The sequence below is a fragment of the Sceloporus occidentalis genome, unplaced genomic scaffold, assembly GCF_023333645.1.
Source record: "Sceloporus occidentalis isolate IW3139 unplaced genomic scaffold, rSceOcc1.0.p SCAF_1, whole genome shotgun sequence".
Lineage (NCBI taxonomy): Eukaryota > Metazoa > Chordata > Lepidosauria > Squamata > Phrynosomatidae > Sceloporus > Sceloporus occidentalis.
The window spans coordinates 169,015,377-169,038,812 of NW_028316981.1; the positions used below are offsets into that span (position 1 = coordinate 169,015,377).

General features: G+C 40.1%; 1 protein-coding gene across 1 annotated transcript; it reads right to left on the reverse strand.

Annotated features, from left to right (window-relative positions):
- Nucleotides 1-1,540: 1,540 nt before the first annotated feature.
- LOC149322697 (25-hydroxyvitamin D-1 alpha hydroxylase, mitochondrial-like) lies at nucleotides 1,541-14,202 on the reverse strand. The gene is made up of 9 exons (XM_089509064.1): nucleotides 13,996-14,202; nucleotides 8,832-9,022; nucleotides 6,715-6,911; nucleotides 5,874-6,074; nucleotides 5,355-5,518; nucleotides 4,811-4,977; nucleotides 3,717-3,798; nucleotides 2,794-2,991; nucleotides 1,541-2,254 (listed from the first exon to the last, which is right to left on the reverse strand). The coding sequence occupies exons 1-9, from the start codon at nucleotides 14,200-14,202 to the stop codon at nucleotides 2,141-2,143; spliced, it is 1,521 nt and encodes a 506-aa protein (XP_089365190.1). The 3' UTR covers nucleotides 1,541-2,140.
- Between the last annotated feature and the right edge of the window lie 9,234 nt (nucleotides 14,203-23,436).

Here is a 23,436-nt window from a genome sequence, read left to right on the forward strand (position 1 = left end):
TGGTGTCCCTCATATAAAATGGCAAAATCAAAATTTGGGTTTTGAAATTTATATATTTTTAAAAATTTTCAAGCTGTGACTCATAGTTGAATCTGTGAACAAATAATCCATGGATAAAGAGGGCCGACTATGTAGCAGAGGTGCTAAGAAACCTGATTAGCAAAATGTGAAGATGCATAACAGGATACTAACAAGAGTGTCCTATGGGCTCTACCAATGTGCATTGGCATTCGCTAGCTGGTGTCTCAATTCACAATGGGACTAGTGTGCATTGGGATCAGTGTGCATTGATCACTTTGCTGCCTTCCCTCCATAACAGGTAGCCCCTTGCTGGATACAGCAGCTCCTTACTGGATACAGACATTATGGAGCTGCCCAATTCTAATTCCCACATATGTAAGCCTTTTTACAAACAAGTAAGTCTCTAGCAGGATTCTAGCCTGCATTTAGGGCATTTGAGGACACATTAAAAGACAAAGGAATATGGGAAGAAAATAATTCAAAGCTGTATCCAAGCATTCACTGTTATATGCTACCTCCCAAAGCCAAAGCACTCCCTTCCTTAACTTGGTACACTCCGTTTCCAGAAATGGTGACTCACTCCTCAGTTTTGCTTACCAGGACATAAAAATATGGAGTTGCGTCCACATTAAAAATTGCATTAATGTGATATTATTTGCACCTTATCATATTTAGGGTGGTACTAGGTAATGTTGCTAGATCTCTTACTTTTCACCTCACAATTAGCTGCTAAAAGGAAAGAAATAGGAAGAGCTCAAATGCATTGTATATTGGTCTATAGTTCTGCATTGAAATGCTTACTACTCAAAGAAAGAAAATGGTTGGAGCAGGAGCCATATCTGGCTAGCATCCAGTTGATGACATATCCATGCATTAATCATGCTACACATGTGCGCAAATTATTCATCCTAGCGCAACCTACGTATTCTGCTGGCAGCAGCAGAGGTGGAGTGGTGCATACCAAAACACTGTGCTTTGCAGCTGTGCACTGCACTTGTGCATTTCAATTTGCACAACATTAGCCCAGTCATTGGCATGTGTTGCTAAACTGTTTGGTGTTGCAGAGTGCTGGCATGGCCTCTTTCCACATGCAGATATTATATTGTGTTGAGGAGGACGTTGGATTGCTGCCTCTTTCTTGCCTCTTGTCAAGGAAGGAAAAGTACATATGGGTGGGTAGTTTGTTACAGTAAACATGTGTTCCAGTATGGGCATGTTTGGATGTTGGACAGCAAGACAGATTCAGAGAAATCACAGACAAACAACTCAGGTGTTTGTTTTTTTAAAAAAGCATTTTATGTATATTATCTATATATAATAAATAACATTTAAATATAGCACCATGAAAGTCTTCAGGTTGACAGTTTAGGGTACAGGAACTGTTCCAATAAAGTTGTTTAACATATAGAAAAAACATGGTTCCATTTTAAAAAATTAAATTATTTTTCCATTTGTTTCTGACATTTTGGATGATAATATTTAAATATTTATATATTTATAAATTACAGAGTAGAAAATATAAATATTTGGGGGAGTGTATTAAATATAGAAGATTAGCATACTAGAAATAATAATAATAAGACATTTAAATAGATAACTATTGCTCTATCCCAAACCTCTGAATGCATGCATACACACACATATACATTGCCTTTTAAGCTTCAGTGGCATTCTGTCCATTTTAAACTAGTACTGTAAGTTACAGAAGCATTTCCCAGTTCATGACAACAGTCAAGCAATGTTGATTTCTCCTCTCCTCTCAAGTCAGCTTCTTTTGTTTTGAAAACTATGAGGTTTGAAAAGTTTTTTTTCATTTTTCATAGGTTTTACACAGCAAAGTATGCATTTGTGTGTATGTGTGCAGGTATCACATAGGCAGCAGGAAACTGGTGCAACCCTGGTTCAGAGAAGTTAAGGCATAGTGAAATCTCCTCCCCTAGAGGCAATACTCTAAGGTTGCTCCTTGACGAGGCCTGAGCCATTGACATACTTCTTCTCTACATCATGGATCCTTCAAACAGATTCCAAAGAATGCAGAGCATCTGGCTAGTTGCCATTTCCTCTCAAGTCCATGCTTTGATGGGAAGTCCAAATCAATAAATTCCACTTCATCCAACTCTCAACGATTCAGAAACTGCAGATTGATCTCCTTCTCAGGCACCAGAAGTGTGCGTGTCATGGGTCTGACTATTTGCCCTTCTTGTTCTGGCTTCACTTCAAAATGCATCAGGATCTTTAATCGGGAAAACAAAAAGAAAATATTGAACCTTGTTAGCTACCCTTGAGATAATGCTTCTTTAAAAGAGGGTCACTGGTTGAGGAAGGGTCCATGAAGTGGATTCGCATTAAATCGGCACTGAGCTGAAGAGGTTTTGCAGTGACTCAGTGGGCCATTTGGTGCACCTTTAACCGTGCTGCTTCCAAAAGTAGGGGGCAGGATGCAATGATGCATTAAATGGAGTACAGATTTCTAGTTAGGTATGTGCGGGATCAGGCCCATGATTGCTAAATCACATGGCTAATTGCAGCCCCAGGGCTGGTAGCTGGACTGGATAGGCCCTTAGTTTGCCAACACTTTGGAAAAGTTATGTTTGGACTACAATTCCCAGAATCCTCACCAGCCAGTGGACTAACCCAGCAAGGTTTTTTTTGCTCACTGTTGAATTCTGCCCATCTAATGATTTAGTGTGCTAGTGTATTTGCTAGTGTGTATTGGCCTGCTTTCTCTTTCAATACTGGCAGAGAGAACTGAATTTCCAAGCAGGTACTCACCCTAGCCAGAGCCAGATAGACTTCCAGCTCTGCAATGCGCCGGCCAATGCAGCTGCGTTTGCCAAAGCCAAAGGGAATGGAGGCGTATGGGTGATGCGCATCATCCTTGTGCAGCCACCGCTCTGGTTGGAAGGTGTTGGGGTTAGAGAAATACTTTTCATCATGTGAGGTAGCGTAATGACAGAGGGTGATCAGGGTCTAAGTGGAGCAAGGAGAAAAAAGTATCATGAGAAAAGCTGCCCAACAAAACTACATGCACAACACTATCTCCTACCAATACAGCCCCATCCTACACAGGAATGCTACAAGAGCCACCATAGAAGCCCCAGTCTCAAAACAACCTCCCACAACCCAGGGTCTTCTGGATGTTCGCACATCTGCCTCTATCATCCACAGCCAGCACAGATACCAGGTTAAGGAAAGGTGTTACAGCTTTATCCCTTCATTAACTCCTCTCCTATAGGCACTGTTTCTGTATCCTAGCTTTAAAGGAAAGTCTTAACTGCCCTTGCACCATTTTATCTACATACTGCCACTGGTCTTTCCCTTATCAAGAGCAAAACCATGGCAATTCAAGTGGAATAATAGCACTAAAATTCCGTATTGTGAATGGGCCCTTGTTATATTTATTCCCCCCTCAGTCTCTCCTCTGCTGAAGTTTTCCACACATTTTCCAAGGAATGCCTGCATATTACAAGAGGGTTCTCAGATTCTCTTTTTAAAACAAGTGTGTGTTCCATTCCCTTTTGGCCATGCTGGCTAGGGGATTCTGGGAGCTGTAGTGTAAACATCAGTGTTTCCAAGCCCTGCCCTATGGCTAAATTCAGCAGATACGGCTTGAGGCCTGCCTAGATATTACAGCCCCAAGGCACTACTGCATTACAACCTTGGCCCCATCCCTATTTCATAACTGCCACACTCACCTTTTTTGGGATCAAATAATCTCCCACTTGGATGTCCCGGTCTGAGATGACACGTGCATTACCAGGTATCACTGGGTACAATCTGTGGGGAGAACCAGGAAAAGCAGAATAAATCTAAAGGAATCAACACCCCAGAGGCACTCAGCATTTGCTCAGTTACAAATGTTGATTGCAAGACACAAGAGTTTTAGGCTAAGCTATCTGGTTAAGTTGTGACATTGTGATACAGTTGTAGTGACACCAAAATAGGATGCAGCCACCTTTCTTTGCTTAGGTGTATGAGTGTGAAGCAGAGATTTAGCATTTCCCCAGCTTTAAGGATCGCCAGGGTGCATGCGAGTGACTAGATAGTGGGGCATTTGCTCCATGGGCCCACCTTTGATACAGTTTCATTTCATTTATATATTTATTTGAAGGATTTATATCCTGCCTTTCTCCTACAGTGGGATTCAAGGTGGGATTCATGTTGTTGTCACTGTGTGCCTATATGCCCTCAAATAATTTTGTCTTACAGTAACCCTAAGGTGAACCTATCATGGAGTTTTCTTGACAAGATTTCTTCATTGCCATCACCCTAAGAAGCTAATTGGCAGTAAGTTAAGGACAGGCACAGAAGGATGTTTTTTGCCACACAAAGTATCAACAGTTTATGAGATTACAGTAATACATGGTGGTGGCCAGTGACTTAAATGGGGCTTTTAAAGGGAGATGAAACAAAAAGTTCACCAAAAATAAATTTAGCAACAACTATGGTAGATTTCATGGAACATCCCTATCCAGGTGTCACATTTTTTGAACAGAAGATGCTGTGGCCAGACTGGAGTAAACCTCTGATCATGTGACACAAGCTTTGAATATGAACTAGATCTTGGACAAGTTAGTTTTGGACCAGCTCACATGCGCTTCAGATAGCTTGGCCAAAGATGTAACTTTCCCAAGCTCTGTCCTGAACTGCTGCCAGTCACCTTCTGTTCCGAAAGACAGCAGTCCTTTTTGGCAAGCAGAGATGTGATCACATTGCTATGCTTCCCCTAACAATATAGATAAGGAACATGTTTTTGCTGCCTTAAGGTACTAACTTTCCATCCACTCACCTTAGTGCCTCTTTCACCACTGCCTTCAGGAGGGGCATCTGGGCTACATCAGCTGCAGTTGGAATGGGGTTGTCTTTCATGACTGCCGTAATTTCCTTGTGGAGGGCAGATTGGATCTGAGGATGACGGGATAACTCATACAGGCTCCATGACAAGGTGCTTGAGATCTGGAGGGATACAGACAGGCAGGGCGGATTAATCATTAGGCTAAATTGGCTAGGAAATAAGGGCCACAGTCAAATGGGGACCTTGAACAAAGACAGTCCCTTCAGACAGAATACAACTCATTCTTGTTTTAAGTGGCAGAGGAGGAAAGTCTACTAGTTGAATTTTGGTTCTGCCAATCATATTATATAGAATCAAGTGAACAAGGGCCAAATATATCATATATGAGGATAAGATGAGTTGATAAGACAAGAGGAATGTATTTGCCCTCAAATGTAATAGTTAGAAATCTATAGAAGGAGGTGGGAAGTCTCTGAAAGGTACTTTGTATGTGCACAGAAGTACTTATTTCATCCTTGATTTATTTTAAAATGCTTACCGTGTCCACACCAGCCAGCAGAAGTTCAGTCACATTTCCATAGATGGATTTCATGGATAGTTTCTCTTGAGCCAAGTAGTAAGTCAGGTATTTCCCTTCTACTTTCTCCCCACGTGAGATTCTTTCTGAAACCTCAGCCATCCGCTTATCAATGTGCCCTTTGGCTGGAAAAGAAATGGGAAGGAGATGAGTTCTCATTTCCCTGGGACAGCCCCCAAATAGTACATTCAGTTGCCCGCCAGAGACATGTCTCCCTGGCTTGCCATTTCTTGTCATTGTATGACCCATGCAGGAGAAAGAAAGCTTGGGTCTAATTCAAACTCATCAGATGCTAGTGGGCTGCAGTTCCCATCATACTGTACCATTGGCTAGGTAGTAGTGATGGGAGTTGTATTCTAGCAACATCTAGATGGCCATATTTTGCCCACCTCAGTGTAAGTGGTAGACCTTTCTTTCTAGGTATCGATGCAGCACACTTTAATCAAATTTGTAAGGAATTGGTCTGGCAACAACACTCACCAAATTCAAACATGTAGTCCCAGGATTCACAGAACTTCTGCCAGGGCTTAGGGAAGATTTGGTGCAAGATCTTGGGCATGGCCATTGTGAGCAGAGTCATGACAAACATGGTATTGATGGAGCTAATGAAGGTCTCTGTTTCCTTTGGGACTTTGGGTTCCAAGCAGCCAATGCGGGATTCAAAGAGGACAGAAGAAATGCCTAGGAGAGACATGCACATACAAATTAGTTGTCTTTATAGTCCAATTTTTTTAAAAAATCTTCCTCTAGTTATTCAACAATAATTCAAAAGTTACTTTTTGCCACACCCATACAAATGAGTTAGTTGTCATTACAGTCCCCATTTTTAAAATAAAATTAGCTTCTACTTGTTAAATTCAAAGTTACTTTTAACAGCTACACAACCACACAGGTTAGTTGCCACTACAATCTAGAAGTGACTTTGTCAGCTTTTTAAAAAAAGAATATCTGAATGCTACAAGGTGCTGGCCTGTGGGAGTTTGCTTTTGCCCGAGCCTACTGGGAAGGGCAAGATTCTGCCCACTCCTCTCCTTTCCCTCTGCTACATTAATGGAGTGCACACTCCTTTTGCACTTCAGGCTCAGTTTTCAGAAAGTAAAGCAATCTGAAGACATAGAGGGAAAACAGGAGGAGAAGAGAGAAACTGGCACATTTTAAAAGCAGCTGAAAAGTGGGATAACAGAGGATTAATTGAGATTGTTCCTGCCAAATCAGGACAGCTGGAGGACATACTACCTAACATAACCAAATGGCATGGGATGCTAGGTGCTGGAGTTCAGGCCCACACAAATCCCACCCCTGCTGCAAACAAACCAAATACCTTCTAATCCAAACTTGTAGAACTCATCAGCCACATTCTTGACTACATGTTGTTTGTGGAGGCTCCGCTGGTGCTGCAGCCGTTGAACCAGGTCACTAACCACCTCATTCAGTGTGCCAGTGTAGGATTCCACCTCCTTGGGCTTCAACATGTGCTTTCCCAGGATGCTGCGTATTTGCTGCCATTCCTCGCCTTCCCTGTACAACGGAAAAAGGCCTCTGTTAGTTGATGAGGCTGGAGACGTGCCCAAATCTACATGCCAGTGTAATGAGGAGCACGCAACCTTTCTATTTCAAAACAAGAGAAGGCATTCCCTCCAAACTATCTGTTTCGAGATCTATGCATTTCTCTTCTCCATAGGGAAGCATAAAGACTTCCCCCACCCACCTCCATAATTAATAAACAATCTTCTAGAGCGCAACTGGATTCTGCTTAGAAAGGGATAGAGTGAGAGAGAGAAAGCGGCTAGGAAATCTGCCTTTGTTAGTCCTCCTTGTTAGTCATATCCTGTGTCTAGACTGCGGAAGCATCAGCCCAGCTGATGAGAAACCTCCCACTAAGCATCCCTGAGTCATAAACTTTCATAAACTGCTTTGGAAGAATTTCTCACTTCTCCAGCTTGGAGTTTTGCGAAAGCTTGGGCCAGATCCTGTTCTTCCAGCATGACTCACTTCTAGGAAGCAAGCACGAGGGGGGGTAGCACCCGGAAACTGCCACACACTCAAGTCAGTGAAACCTGGAGGTCCCTTCTTCCCATGCAACTCCTTGACCCCCAAGCTCTGCTCCTGTGTCACACAGGAAACTTGGCATTCTTCCTAACTAGAGAACCCACAACTAGGCCCAGGATGCTTGATTCCAGTCCAAGACCAGCCTTCCCCTGATAGCACCTCTCTCAACATGGGGGAAAACAACCCCATCATCTTCAGCCATTATGGCTATGGTTGTCGAGGATAATGGGAACTGCAGCCCTACACATCTGGAGGGGGCACCGGGTTTTAGGAAAAGACAATTATTGTGTAAGGAGTAAGCTTCCTCATTCTGCTGATGAGAACCAAATATAGCAGAGAGAAGGCAGGAAATTGATGCACTCCTTTAAGACAACTACTGTTGAGTATGTAGGTGGTAAGAGTGTATTATGCAACTGCCTGTAGCCTTCTGGGGAGTGATACACATTTTCATGTCACAGGAACTTACCACAGTTTTGAGCCTCATGAGGTTATTTGTTTCTCTGTGGTCTAGCAGCCATGTACCCAAGCAGGAGCTTCTAAAGCAGTGGTGAAAATTGTATGGCCCTCCAAATATTGTTGAATTGTGACTCCCAGGATTCCTCACCATTGACTTTGCTGATTATAGTTGGTGGGAAATATAGTCCAAAAACATCTGGCAAGCTGCACAATTCCCATCTATGTTCTATGGTATCTCACACTGTAAAACAATTCCCCTACTTGAGAGAAACAGTCACAGTAGGATCACTCCTTAAATGGTCACCAGGACTCATGGATGGATCTATCTGAAGATTCTTGAACAAGGCTAGGAATCAGGCAGCCCTCTGGATGTTGTTGGACTGAATCTCCTAGTATCTTATGCAGCATGGCTAAAGGAATGAAATGCTGAGATCTGCAGTTTAAGAATATTTGGAGGATCACATAATATAGCCTCCTCTTCCTCTCCTAAATATCATCAGAGAACATTGCTGCAGAGTCAAGGGCTGCATCTCCATTGCAGAAATAATGCAGTTCAACACCATTTATGGTGTCCTATGGATTTGTAATTTGCTGTGGCAGCAGAAATCTCTGAAGGAGAAGGCTAAATATCTTGCAAAACTACAAAACACAGGCCTCCATAGCATTGCACCATGGTAGTTAAAGCAGTGTCAGACTGCATTATTTCTGCATACTGTTGGGTGAGACTTTCCTTTCAATTTGGATTTTTTTTAAAAAAAATGTCTGATTTCCTCATCCCTAGCTTAGAAAACTCTCCTTTGGTTATTTTGCAAGAAGGTACAGGGGGAAACATTAAATTTTGATGGGTGGTTTTGGACTGTAAAATCTCTGTCATGCACCATGGAAAACCCCCACATCCTGTTGTGTATATAGTAAGAAGAAGCCCCCACTTACGCAGTGAGCAGTCCATAGGCATGGCCCCGGCAGATCCTATAATCTTTCCAGGAGGAGAGGTCGGAACGGATGGGGTGTTTGCCTTCTTGTCTCAGCACCTGCTCAATCAGGCTAGGATCTGCAACGTGGACAGTAAGAATTGGCCCAAAGCTTGCCTTCCACATTGGACCATACTTGGCTTTGCCTTCAATCTACAAAAGAAACAGAGTTTGGGGGGGGGGGGGGCTTGTTAGATATAACAGGATTAGGATGAGTAGATGTCTTACTTTTCCAGGACATGTCCTACATTTCACCCTTCTGTTCAGGTGGAATTCCAAAATGTCTTCCATTTTTAGCATCACTAAGAAGCATGAATTTAAAGTGTTTTCAGCTTTTATTTTGTAAGGTCCTACATTTTTCTTGAATTTCCCACATTTTGCAGTGCTTTATCCCCCTTTGTGGTTAGGACATCTGATCACCCTGAACAAGACTCTCAAACAGATATCTAGAATAGGACTCTCTCCAGCTCTTTCCTCCTTCATCCTGAAGCAAAGAGAGGATCCCGTTTGCACAGATATTTCTAATTTTAAAAAGAGACGGTTTTAGCGTATGCTGGCATAGTTCTTATGATGAATCTTCAACCTTTAAGCCAGGAAGTAGGCAACATCATGCCCTCAAGATATTTTATACTACAACTCCCATCAGCCCCAGCAGATCATTAGGGGTTATGGCAACTGTAGTGCAAAACACTTGGAAGACACCAGAATAACTAGCCTGCTTTATTCAGACTCATTAAAGGTGTGATGTCAAACAAAGTTTCCCATAGTGTACCTTCTTCACGTTAGGAAAACATTTGCTTCCTCAATTTCTGTATCTCACAAAAACATAGGCGGGGGGGGGGGAGTCATTTGTTAAATGCAAAACCACACGGGTGCATCACAGCATCTCTGAGACCACATGCTACTGACTAAGGGGATATTGCATCCACCCCAAAATGAAAGAATCCTAACAACTTATTATCCTATGACCAATGTAGAAATAATCATTACCATGATAGCAGCTTCCTGGGGAACACTATATACAGTAAAATTCCATGTTCCTTTAATAAGACCACGGATTCAATAGGATAGATTTAAGCAGATGTTCAGTTCTTCCACCGATGACAATAATATTTAAAAGTGCTTAGTCTTTGCCAGATTGTGCCCCATATGACATAGTCAAAGGGGAAAGCCAATTTTTAGACTTGTGGAACTGGCAATATACATAGTAGACATAATATGGATGTAGTTGCAAAAGGGGACAATAAACCAGTGGCAGATCATGGCAGGGTGCATCATACCAAAGTAGTTGAGGGAAACTCTGCCTGTGGCCTGCCATATGCTATCTAAGATATCAAGTCACAAACATTTCTTTAGCTATTCAAAAGGTAAAAGAAGTCTACAAATCAACTGATGTCTCAGAGGAATGACTAGCTGATATCTATTTAACTCTATTAAAACAATTGCCACCAGAATAATAGCAGTCACTATCCAAAACCTGCCCCTTTGGGAGGCCCTTCATGGTCCCACAATTCTTTTCCAGAGATAAGAAAGAAAGAGAGAGAGAAAATTCAGAACTGTAGTAGCAGGAATTACCAGCAAACTACTTTTCTAGATGAGAGCAGAGATTGGAAAAATAATGGTCTTTTCAACTATGACTTCCTAAATTTCTTAGCCAACTTGGCCATGTTGCTATTTTATTTTATTTTATTTTATTTTATTTCTTGATCCAAAATGGGACCCAAGGGGATTCTAAGAGTGAGATTCTAAAATAATATTATTTTCCTAGCGCTGGCCATTATCACAATCCAATGGCTATCTGGCAAGACTATATGCCAGCTATTTTAGCAGAAGGAGGGAGGGCTAGGGGACTGGGATCGTGTTACTACTGTTTTTAAATGTTATATTGGACTGTTGTTACCTGCCTAGATCCTCGAAAGGGAAAGGCGGGTTATAAATAAATATTTTATTATTATAGCAGTATCATGGGGTGGGGGATAGGTAAAATTTGTTGACTTACATATAGAATTGTGTTTCAGTGACATAACCATTAAGAAGCAGATACCTTTCCTGGGGTAGAATAGAATTTCTGTTGCAAGAATGCCACGTCATAGAAATGGCTATGAGAAATCTTATTCTGTCATCCTCTATGAACCATTCACATAACTCTAGGGCATCACAAGCAATGCCAAATCCATCCGTGGTGCTAAAGACATCTAGGAGTGGCTGGATGAGTGAATCACTGTCTTCGTACAGTTTGAGAGAAGCAAGTTTCAGACAGCCCTACAATCATACCTGATACCAGCCCAACAGGGATTTTATTTTCTTTTTGGCCGAGTTATATTTTTTAATTTTATTTTTTGGCTGAGTTACCTTTCGGGAAAACCAGATGTAGTACAGTCCTTGTATATGCAAATTCTGCTTCACAAGCACTGTCATGCCCGTCTTTACAATGTGATGAAGTCTAATTCAACTTTCTCCTACTTGCCCCCCTTGGAAATGCTGGGAGATGTAACCCAGCACATCTGAAGAAGTTAAGGCTAAACTAAGCAAAGTTCAACACCTTCAAGTCCCATTGATATCACTGGGAGAGACTAAAAGCATGTTTATTACTCTGTACTTGAAATCACTGGGACTTAAGGTTGCATAGGAGGGTAGCTTTATTTAGGAGTGAGCTCCTTTCACACAGCAGAATGTACCTCTAAATGAACATGGAGAGGAGCAGGCAACACAAGTGACTACTTTGGTTGGATCATATCCTATGCCAACATCAATTTTACAGATTGAGAACTCTGGTTAAATGTTGGTTTAGCTAGAAATGACTTTTCTGCTTGTTCATGTCTGAGGAAGAGTTTGAACACTGGTTTCTTTCTAACTCTGTATTCATGGGAATACACTGCTTCTCGAATAACTAGACAGGACGGTGAGCACTTCCTTTGGTTTCAGTTAGACTCTGACCTGGTTCTATACAGATACATTCAAACCAATAGAGAGTTAAAAACTAGATTTGACCCATGGCAGTTTCCAACTAAGAAGCATTCACTGTAATTTCAGCAGAAGATAAGCCAGAACAATTGTGCCATCTACAATATATCTGGGTCATATCCTCTAATGTTTAGCCATAACCAGTATTTGATCTTCCAAGAAAGAAGGGAATAATGTGGAAAGCCAAATGAAAAGCCAAGTGACAGAAAAAAAAAAGCCAAATGACAGCAAAAAAAGTTATATAATCATAAATTTGTCAATATAGAAGCTAATCTCTGTGATAAAGAACCATTACAGGTAGGGAAAAAATCCACTGTGAGAGTATCCATTTACCGTATGTACTGTTTTATTTTGCAGTAAGAGTGAGCGCAAAAGTTGAAGTACTATTAGACCAGGGAGACAAATTCAAACTGCAGCCCCAAGGGTTTTTTTTTTTTTTTTGGGCACATTTGATGTGGTATATAAATTTTTTAAGTCTCTACCGCTCCAAAAATGCATGCGACATTTAAGGACACAGGTAGTTTTTACTGCAAAGCAAAACCACTTCATGCAACTCTCCAACTAGAGTTTTGTCAACCTGTGCTCCCACCAAGGTTACACAGGCCTGTGTTGACAAGCAAGCCAAGAATTAACATGCTTAGTCTGCATTATTTAAATAGCCTTTTACAAGCCTTGCTGGAGACAAGTAGTGTACACTGCAAGGTTTAAGTACACCTGAGGGAGGATCTTTCCACCTCCTTGTAAACTCCTTGCAGGGGACATGTTTAAATGGCATAAACAAGTAATCAGAATAACATTGCCCTGCAGCATGCCTCAAGGAAACTTTTATTTTTGCGTGTAGTATCCAGTTCTTATGGTTTTAGGAAGTCAATTTTTGGTGCCCAACTCCCATTGATTACATTTTTAAAGGATTTAAATGTACATTAATTCACATTTTTTAAAGCATCTGGGATTTGAAAGAAATGAAAGTTCTACATTTTGCGGTGCCTTGACCTCCTCTGCAGTGAGGATATCTAGTCATCCAGTATTGGGTTTGGCCCTAAGGCAAAACTGTCATGGGGCTTTCTTGGCAAGATTTGTTCAGAGAGGGTTTGAGAGTTCCTTCGATATTCCTCATTGGGGCTCACTTTTTCCTTCCCTTTGGGGAGGCCAAGCACCTGATTATCTCTCCATCCTCAGATATTACCTACGATGTTAATCAGTGTTACAGAAGTCTTCCTGACAAAGAGTTCATTGAAACTGAAACTGAAAAGCTTGCATAGCAATATAACCTGGTTCAAGGTACACTTTTTAAAAAGGGACTACTTGGTATTCCTTATCCTTTGGGTGCATCAACACTGTAGATGCAAAGCTAGTGTGGTGTAGTGTCTGAGTGCTGGACTATCATCCCTGAGATCAGGGTTTGATTCCCTGCTCAAGCATAAGACCATTGTGTGTCCTCGGGCCATAAGTCACATTCTCTCAGCCTCAGGGGATGGAAATGCCAAATCCCCTCTGAACAAATCTTGCCAAGAAAACCCCATGACAGGTCGCCTTAGGGTCACCATAAGAAGGCACCCAAGACTAGGTGACCAGATGTCCTAACCACAAAGGCGGACAAGGCCCCCCAAAACATGGGCTGTTCAAGAAAAATGTAGCACATTACAAAATAAAACCTAGAAACATTAACATAAGACAATAAAATAAAATAAAAAATAAAGTAAACCCAATAAAAGGCAGTAGAATCCAGACATAGCCATGTCAGTCTGTAGAATCAGTATACAGTATAGAGAGATCTCACAGTACCTTTTGAGCCTCACAGTCTCAAAGATGCTACAAGATTTCTCTACATTACTTATTATTATTATATCCAAATGCACCTGAGGAAGTGGACTTCAGTCTAGGAAAGCTCATGCTGTCAACCTCTTCCTTTTAGTCAGTCTCAAAGGTGCTACAAGATCTCTCTGCAAAAACCAAAGCTGGAAACACTGACATAAAGCTAAGTTCATGCTTCTGAGGAGGGCACCTTTTGAAGGCTATTTTGACATCCCTCCTGGGCAGACAGACCTGCAACAGAAGGCTGGGATGCAGGACATCTCCTGGAATTAAGGAGCAAGTGCCTGGTGACCCTGAGCAAGGGGAGGGTTGGATAGGACATGCCCATACCCTCCATTCCCTCTTACCTGCAGTTCGTGCAGCCTGGAGAGCCCCTTTTTGCAGAAGAGGTCGGTGAGGAAGCTGAGGGTGCTGGGTCCAGGCATCTCCTCCAGGGTCTTGTGGCTCTGGACCACTCTGGCTGGAGCTTTCAGGAGAGACTCCGGCCACAGCTCCGGGAGGCACCTGGCGAGCCAGGAGGCCCTGCTGCTGGCTAGCTTCAGTGCCTGGGGCATCTTGGCTTCTCCTTTGGAGGGAAGGATAGGATGCTACAGAGAATACCAACCAGAGATTCTGCTGCTGGAGGAGCATCCTTGCTGCCCTTTTATGGACCAGCCGCGCGGGGATTCCCCCCGAAGCCACCGCCCCTTATGCAAATACAGGTCCCTAGTCGCCCAATCAGGGCGCGGAGGCGGGGCGGGCGGGGCGCGGAGAGAACATGTGCACATGCTTTTGTGCACTTGAGAAGGATAGGCTTGGAAGAAGGAAACCTCCTGCCTCCCTTGTTACTCTGGTGTCCCTTCAAGTCCTTTCCTAAGGCCACCGTATCGTGGAGTTTTCTTGCCAAGGTTTGTTCTGAAGGGGGTATTGCCCCTGCCTTCCCCTGAGGCTGAGAGAGTGTGACTTTTGCCCAAGGTCAGCCCCTTGGGTTCCCATGGCTGGGTCAGGATTCGAACCCTGCTCTCCAGAGTCATAGCCCAACACTCAAGCCACGCAGGCTCTCTCTGCCTGGTTTTATTGCTGGCCAGTTCGCATCCTTGTACTGAGAGGGGTTCAAGTTCGCACTAGGGACCGGCCCTGTTTCCCACGATGCGAGGAGGATGACACGCGTCAATCCAGGAACGTGAAGATATACGGGACTAAGGTGGTTATTCCCATAGATCCCATATATATATATATATATATATATATAATATTCCATATATAATATTATACACACACACATACATGCAGATATAATATATCCTATATATCCCATATATATATATATATATATATATATATATATATGTACACAACACATATAATATATCCCATATATCATATTATATATATCTATATCCCATAGATCCCATATATATTATATATATCATATATATATATATATATATATATATGTAAAATATCCCATATATCCCATATATATATATATATATATATATATAGGTGGTGGTGGTTGTTGAGTGCCTTCAAGTCGGTTCCCAACTTATGGCAACTCTAAGGCAAACCCATCATGGGCGTTTTATCTGAGAGGATGCCTTTCCTATCCTCTGAGGCTGGGAGAGTGTGACTTTTGTCCAGGCGCACCCAATGGGTTTACATGGTCAAGCCAGGATTCAAACCCTGGTCTCCACTCAAACTACTACGCCATGATATGAAGCTTTCAGCTCGTTTCCAACTTATGGCGGCCCCATCATGGGGTTTTCTTGGCAAGGTGTATCCAGAAGGGTTGCCTTCCTCTGAGGCTGAGAGAGCGTGACTTTTGCCTAAGGTCACCCAGTGGGTTTCCATGGAGGAGAAGAATTCAAACCCTGGTCTCCAGAGTCATAGTCCAGCACACAAACCACTCACCATGCTAGCTCCTGTTCTTTTAAAAACCCAATTTATATGAATTTGTAACCTGTCAGGATGGAAGATCTTAAAAAAGACCATCCAGTTCTTTCTCCTCAATGCTTTCAGGCTTAACAGCTCTTCCCATCTTCATTGCTTTCAATGGGGTTATATACAACAGGCTGGCTCTTGGATATACAGAATAGCCTTTAAAAAAATAAACAAAACTGCTCTTTCAATGTACTAAATCGGAGAGTACATACAAGAGTATTGTAAATCTGCAATCTGATGCACCCTTGGAAATTGTAAAAGTGCCTTGAAATTGGAATCAAGGGTGCTACATTGGGAGACAGCAGGAATGGTGAAGCTTCTGACTTAAAAGGGGTTAAAATCCTGTAGCAAATTCGAGCAATGAGTTATAACTGCTAATTATCATGGTATTATTATTATTATTATTATTATTATTATTATTATTATTCTATTAAAATATTTCTATCTTGTCCCATTATCAAGAAAACTCAGGGCACCATGTAAGTAACATCAATACAAGCCAGTTAAAACAAAACAAAATAATCTCAATAGACCAAAGACTTGATTAATAAATTAAACCAGTTGTTAAAGAGTAAAACAGTCTGAAAGCCATGTGCATTAGCATTTTGAGAGAAATAAATTTTGTTTAGATTATATTATAATCACATCTATCCCGATATCTAGATGTGTGTGTATGTTTATTGTTGTTTCCCACTCTGTGTGTGTATTGTTGTTTCAAGTCCTTCATTCACTCTGTTGCCCTCCACAACCAACAAAAAAACCAAGATTTCTAGATATGTAGCTATATACCCAGTGTGGTGTAGTGGTTTGAGCATTGGAATATGACGTTGGAGACCAGGATTCGAATTCTGGCCCAGCTGTATAAACCCACTGGGCCACCTTGGGCAAGTCACACTCTCTCAGCCTCAGAAGATGGCCATGGCAAATTCCCCTCTGAAGAAGCTTGTCAAGAAAACCCCATGATAGGTTTGCCTTAAGGTCACCATAAGTCAGAAATGACTTGAAGACACACAACAACAGCAATATATCTCCCTACTTTATACACACACACACACAAACACACATATTTCCTACATTGTCATTTAGGACGATAATTCTTTATAGCATCAAACTAGACAGATCTTGACAAAGTAAGCTGTACGTATAAAACTAGCCAGAGGAGGGCAACAGAGTTTATGGAGGACTTGGTGATCTTCTGAAAAAATGTGGAAGGAAATGGTTATGCTTAGCCCAGAAAAGAAGCAATGAAATAGTGGAAGGGGTATCACACAGAGCTAGACAGCAGTTAATTGGAATTGCATGGCAGTTAAAGTGGTGTCAAACTGAATTATTTCAGAGGTGCGGATGCAGCCAAAGAGAGGATAGTCCAAATTTGTTCCCACTTGCTTAAAGGATTTCAACCCATTGAAATTATAAGGCGGGGGGAGTGTGTATGTGTTACTAAATGGTTTACATTTTACCCTAATGGTGTAACCGGTCCACCCTGGAAGGTAATGGACTCTAAGGAAAGGTTGGTTGATTACTATCAAGAATGCTGTAGTAGAAGATTTCCTATGAGTAATAAAGATGTTCACAATTGGAGTAATGGGGAAGGAACAGCTAGTTGAGTTGAACCACCCAGTGCTCCCATTTCTGCAGAATCCATTTCTGTGTGGAGTACACAACCATCACTTGAACATTCAGAACATGTTCAGAACATGTTCACCATTTCCCCAGAACTGACGCCATTTGTGCATCCAGGTTTTCTGGAGAAATCCAATCAGCATCATGGCTGAACACTGTGTTCTAGGGTTCTGCTGTTGTTAGCCACTTATCACCCGGTTGGTGGCCCTTCGTTTGAATTTCAACACAGTTGTGGCACATGAAGTGACAAACAACTCCCAAATTATTATCTTTCGGGGTCAGACATATTTATTAACTTAAAAACAAGCAACAAGAGAACCAACAAGAAAAAACTCAACCACAGACTACATGCATATGTACATAAATTGTCTATGTCTCTAGACAAAATCATACATATATTGACTAACCAACTATATACGAAACAAAGAGAGAAATAACAAAAACCACCCAATCATAATAAAATAATATTAATAGCAATAATGATAATAGTAAACATTAGTTTCCATTTCAAAGTTGATTTTAAATGTCCTTTTGAATTTTCTTTATTACTTTTTTCTCGCTGTTTTTTCCCCTGGTCTGTTCAACATTTTCTGTTATTATTTACAAAATCATATTATTATTTCCCAACAATCATATACATCTTAATAATATATCTATTTTGATCCTTCTGTTTACAGTTACTCTCAGTATTATTTCCCTTCTTTCCCTTGTCTTTAATTCCCAATCCTTGTCCATATATATATATATATATATATGCCTAATATACTTAAATGTCTTATTTCTTAGTAGATTTCTTTTTCCAAAATTCTGTTACAATTGACCAGTCTTTCTTAAAATTAATTGTCATTTTATCTCTGATTAGCATCATCAAACTGTCCATTTCTGCAAGAGCTATTGATTTCAACAACCAGTCATCTGTACTCCATATTGTCTTCTTTTCATTTTTTTGACAAATAGTATTCATGCAGTCATAACCATGTAAATTATTCTCTCTCTTTTTGCACTGTTTATTTCTTTTGGCATTCTGTCATATTCAAAAGAAATTTAGGTTTAAATGGGGTCTTATTTTTTTGAATCTCTTCCATCACTTTGTGAATTTGAATCCAAAATTGTTTTGCTGTTTCACAATACGACCACATATGAAAGAATGTTTCCCTTTTCGTCCTACACATCCAGCATTCATCTTTACCACTTTTATATGTTTTATATATTTTTGTCATTTTTATTGGTGTTAAATACCATCTGCAAAACATTTTGTAGAAGTCTTATTCTAGGATTTAGGTCATGACATAATATGTTTTTTACATTCTTATTCCATGTTCTTTCCCATTTTTCTAATTCAGTGGTGCATCTTATATTCTGTGCCCAAGTAATCATGCATTATTTTACTGTATTATTTATTTTTTGAATTGTATAAATAATTTTATTATTTATTTCTATAATTTTAATATCAACTCAAATAATTTGGAAAATAAATAATTTTTTTTCTGTGAAAAACATTTCTTCAAATTCTGCCTCCTTCATGTCTATTTTTAAATGACTTTTGATCCATTTTTACCAGTTGTTGGTTTAAGAACCATTGGCAAGTAATTCCTTCTTCTTTTCATTCTTCTTGTGTTTTTATTCTGTATTTGCTTTCTTGACGTTTTAATAGATCTTTATATGTGATCCATTTATCACCTTGAATTATTTCTCTTCTGTGGAAAGCTTTGTGAGGAGAAACTTCAAGTGGTAATGTTGGGCACAGTTTAGGCTTGTATTTTTGGCATTCTTATAGAAGAGATCTTTTTATAAAATGATTATTAAATTCATTGTCAAATTGTTGTACCCTGTGCATGCCAATTTTAATTTTAATTTTGGTTTTTTTCCTAACAACATTTTTTGTTGTTGTTGTTGTTTTGTTTTGTTTTTGCTCTTCAAAGTTGACCAGTCCACAACGACAACTCATTTGCTAATAGGCCTCCTATGCATCAAGCTATTCTTTGGAAAGATACTTTGATCCCAGCTTCATTAACTAGCTCGATGTCTTCAGGAATTTGTTACTGATATTACCCCACAAAAGATAGCTATTATGCAACTTTACATATAGACCTTCAAGGCTATTTGTTATCCTCGTATTAATTGTTTGTTTTTTATTGTTGTTATAAAACATATAAAAACACTTAATTATATAAAAAATATTATGTATAAAATTACCTTCAGGCTATTTGAACACAGTGGGTGCAAAACATAAATGAATTTCACGTTTAGACTTTGATCCCATCTCTGATCTGTCCCATTATGTATGTGCAAATATTAAAAAAATCTGAAAAGATCCGAAATCTAAAACACTTCTGGTCCCAAGGATTTCAGATAAGGGAAATTCAACATGTACCCAGAAACTTGATTCAGCCTTTCTTACTTTAGATTCAAAATTTTCAAAACTCTATTTCTCAAAAAAAGTTGATCAGTCCATTATCCAGGCTGAACAGCAGGCATGAAAATAAAGCTTTAGGTCTAATCCACTTCTCCCTTTTCCATCCTCTAATGAGAGATAATTCAAAAGGACATTTAAAATCATAGAGTTGGAAGAGACCCCCAAGGGTGCTTTCCACTTTGTTCTGGTTTTCTCCCCTAGATCAGACAAATTTAGACAGTCCCCCCCCCCCCATCTTTAAATGGTGGATTGCTTATTATTATTATTATTATTATTATTATTGGAATGACTGTCTATTATTATTGAAATGACTGTTTATTATTATTGGAAACCACTCTTTGTTTATGTTATTTTAACCAAACTGTTTGTAAGAGCTTTTTATCTTTTGAATTGTATTTTGTTCTTTTCACTTGAGGCTGAATTGTTTTAATACAGTAAATAGTTTAGTTTTAATATTAACATTTTATATGTTTTTAATTGTATTGTTCTTTTAAATTTTGAGCCACTTGGAATCCCAATTTTGGGGAGATAGCAGGACATAAATAAAAGCAGCAGCAACAACAATAATGGCATTTAAATATAGTTATTTTGTGTTAATTTTAATTTTAGGTAACCCAGTAAATCTCTCAACAGACATCCTTGAATGCCTAGAGGACTGGCATGATTCTTGTTTTGCTCTGCATGTGAAATGAATGGATAGCAGCTTTTGTAATCATAATACTGACTGTATTTTCCAGTTTTATATATTTTCTCCATTGCTAGATAGCTGTTCGTTTGTTCCTTTCCCCCCAGAATGTTGTTGTATCCAGTCTTGCCACTAGCTACAAACAGCTGTTGTCATTTCCTATATAGAGTTCTTATAGACCTCGAACTGGGGACATTACAATATTTTAATAAGACATGTTTGTAATCCAAAAAAGTTGTACTGGGATACAGAAGCACTGCATATGGATATACATACTAATGGCCTTGCACTTTCTCCAGCTGTTTCTCCAGTTGTTTTCTTCTTCCTGACCTCAAGATTATTTCAGTGTGCCGATTCTATTTATATGCCCCCCAGTTGTTGCTTCCATGAATGTCCCCTCTGTGGTTCCATATGGAGTATCCAAAATTATATTGTGTATCTTGGGTGCTGGTACCTTTATGTTGGCATCCAGTTATAATTGACCCACCTCCAATTGCAGAAGTGCTCAAACTCTCTTAATCTTTATTTTCAGACTGGAAATGAAGTGGATAATTTAATGGCTCTATATCCAAGCAGTATGAATTGTGTCAAGCCATTCATCTACAGTATTTGTACACCAGAAAGAAATTTTGTCATTTACAAATTGACCAACTGCTTCCCAGTTTTAAACTGAGCCTGGAGAAGTTATTTTTTATTATTATTGCAATTCCCAAGAAGCTTCAAAAGGATCTGAGGGAGCTGCAGAGAATCATAGTAAAAAAAAAGAAGCAATGTTTCCATTCACCAGTTTTAAATGAGTAAACTTAGCTGCATCACAGAAAAGGAGGTTATATTGCATAGAAGTGAAGGGTAAGTATGTTTTCCTCCATGTCAGTTCCCCCTCCCCCAAACATTTAGTACTGTTTTCCTGTATGAGATTTTATTGTTTTGAATTTCAGTGTGACAAATAGAAGAACCTTCAGTTACTCAGGCTTGGCCTTCTGTGTTTACAAAGGAATCCACATAGCCCTCACCTGCACTGTAAACATAATACAGTTTGACAACACTTTAACTGTCATGGCTCAATACTATGGAATCCTGAGATTTGTAGTTTGTTGTGGCACGAGAGCTCTGTTGATAGAAAAGCCTTAATATTGCACAAAACGACAAATCCCAGAATTCCATGGCATTGAGCCATGGCAGTTAAAAGCAGTGAAAGCCATAGTTTCTCATTTGTTGTGGATTCATTGTACCAGTTGCCCAGGCTGAAATGTTTGCAAAATATAGAGCAGGGTTTGGTGTGGCCAGTCCAGCATCCCTTGTGTCTCTTGTATAATGTGTAAGTTACCTACTCCTGATTTAAAAAAAAATATTTTCAGGTATGTAATTCATTAAAAGTGTTTACTGCTGTGTAAAATGCTGGTCCCTAAACTCAATAGAGATTAGCAAGGGCAAGCAGGTAATTGAGGGGAGGATTGGCATGCCATCTTTATAGCAGCCCCTCTGCCTATCCAAGTTACCTTTAGTTTCGACCAGTTGTTCAATTTTTGCTTTTTCTGTTTGTAAAGTGACTTACAGCTTAGCCTAATGGCCTTGTGTTTAGTACTTTGGTATAAAACTTCCCAGGTATTTTATAGCTGTAGAGCTTACTGGGATTCCTGATGCTTGTTCTAAATCTAGTTGTTTATTAGGGGTCATATTTAAGTGGAGGATCGGGGATTTTCCGTAGTTTTTAGCTAGGCCTGGCAGTTTTCCCAATTCAGCATTTAAAGAAAACGTTTTTGAAAGTTTTATCTTATAGTTTGTTCATGCTGATAGAGCAATGCTGTCTGCAGAAAGATTTATAACTGTTTTATGCCCATTCACAGTAAAACCCTATATGGAGTGATAATTCTGTTTAGCATTTACATACCCTCCAACGTTTCCTATATGAAAAAGGGGGCACATGTGGCCAAGCAAGATCAGAGCATGGTCCAGATTATTAATGAGGAAAAACAGATAAGCTAGGACGAACTGCAGCAGTTTGGTTTTGCTTGGGCCTGCTGGGAAGGACAAGATTCAATTCACTCCTTCCTCTCCCTTGTACTGAATTAATTTAGTGCAAACTACTTTTGCACTTTGAACTCAGTTTGCAGCAACTGAAGTAAACTGAGCAAAAAGGGGGAAAGTGGGAAGAGGTGAGAGAAACCAGAACATTTTAAAACTATCTGGAAAAGTGGGCCTGCAGAGAATTAGGACTGCCCCTGCCAAATCAGGGTAGTTGGGGGTATGCATTTTCCAGTGTCTCCACAGAAAACACAAAGAAGTGGTGCAGGTGCTGGCCCTGATACTACAGAGGGTGAGCTCTGGTGATCTTACAAGAAGTAGCCTCTGTTTATGTTCTTAAGCATCAACCACAGTTGCACAGATTAGGCCGTTCAAATAAAAAAACTAGAGTCTAAAAGTAGGGGGGAAACACTTTCAAAACAATGAACTCTCTCTGAGATTTCTCCCTTAACCCTGAGGATTACAGAAGAGGGTCCAGTTCCCTGAGGTACATCTACAATGTAGAAATAATGTAGTCTGACACCACTTTTAAGTGCTGTAGCTCCATCCTGTGGAATCATGGCATTTGTATCTTTACAAGGTGTTTAGACTTTGCCAAAGAGTGCTGGTGCCTAACAAAACTACAAATCCCAGGATTCTGTAGACTGGAGCAATGGCAATTGATGTGTCAAACTGCATTGTGTCTACAGTGTAGATGCACCCTGAGACTCAGGACCTCTAAGTGTAAAATAGAATTTAATCAGTTTGAAATTTTTTAAAAACTGAAACTAGCTGGGAAATCACAAAACTACACATTTCATTCTAATACAAGCATCTATGTTTATGTTTATAAGTTATCTCATATAGTAAACATGATCATGATGTGTTCTATAGGGAGAGATATTCCCCACTGAATATGCTCACACAATACAAAGGTGGTCAGTGTGTGGGCCTGGGGCACTCTGAGGACAATTTTTGCAGCATTCTCCTATCTACTCCTACTCTTCTAGGAAACAAACCTCCAGGGGTGGTAATTCACCTTTCATATAGCATGCACCAGGGCACCTAGAGGCATTCATGTCAGTGGTGTGATCTAAACCCTATTTTCAAATTCATTAAGATGCCTCCTTTATAGTCTGG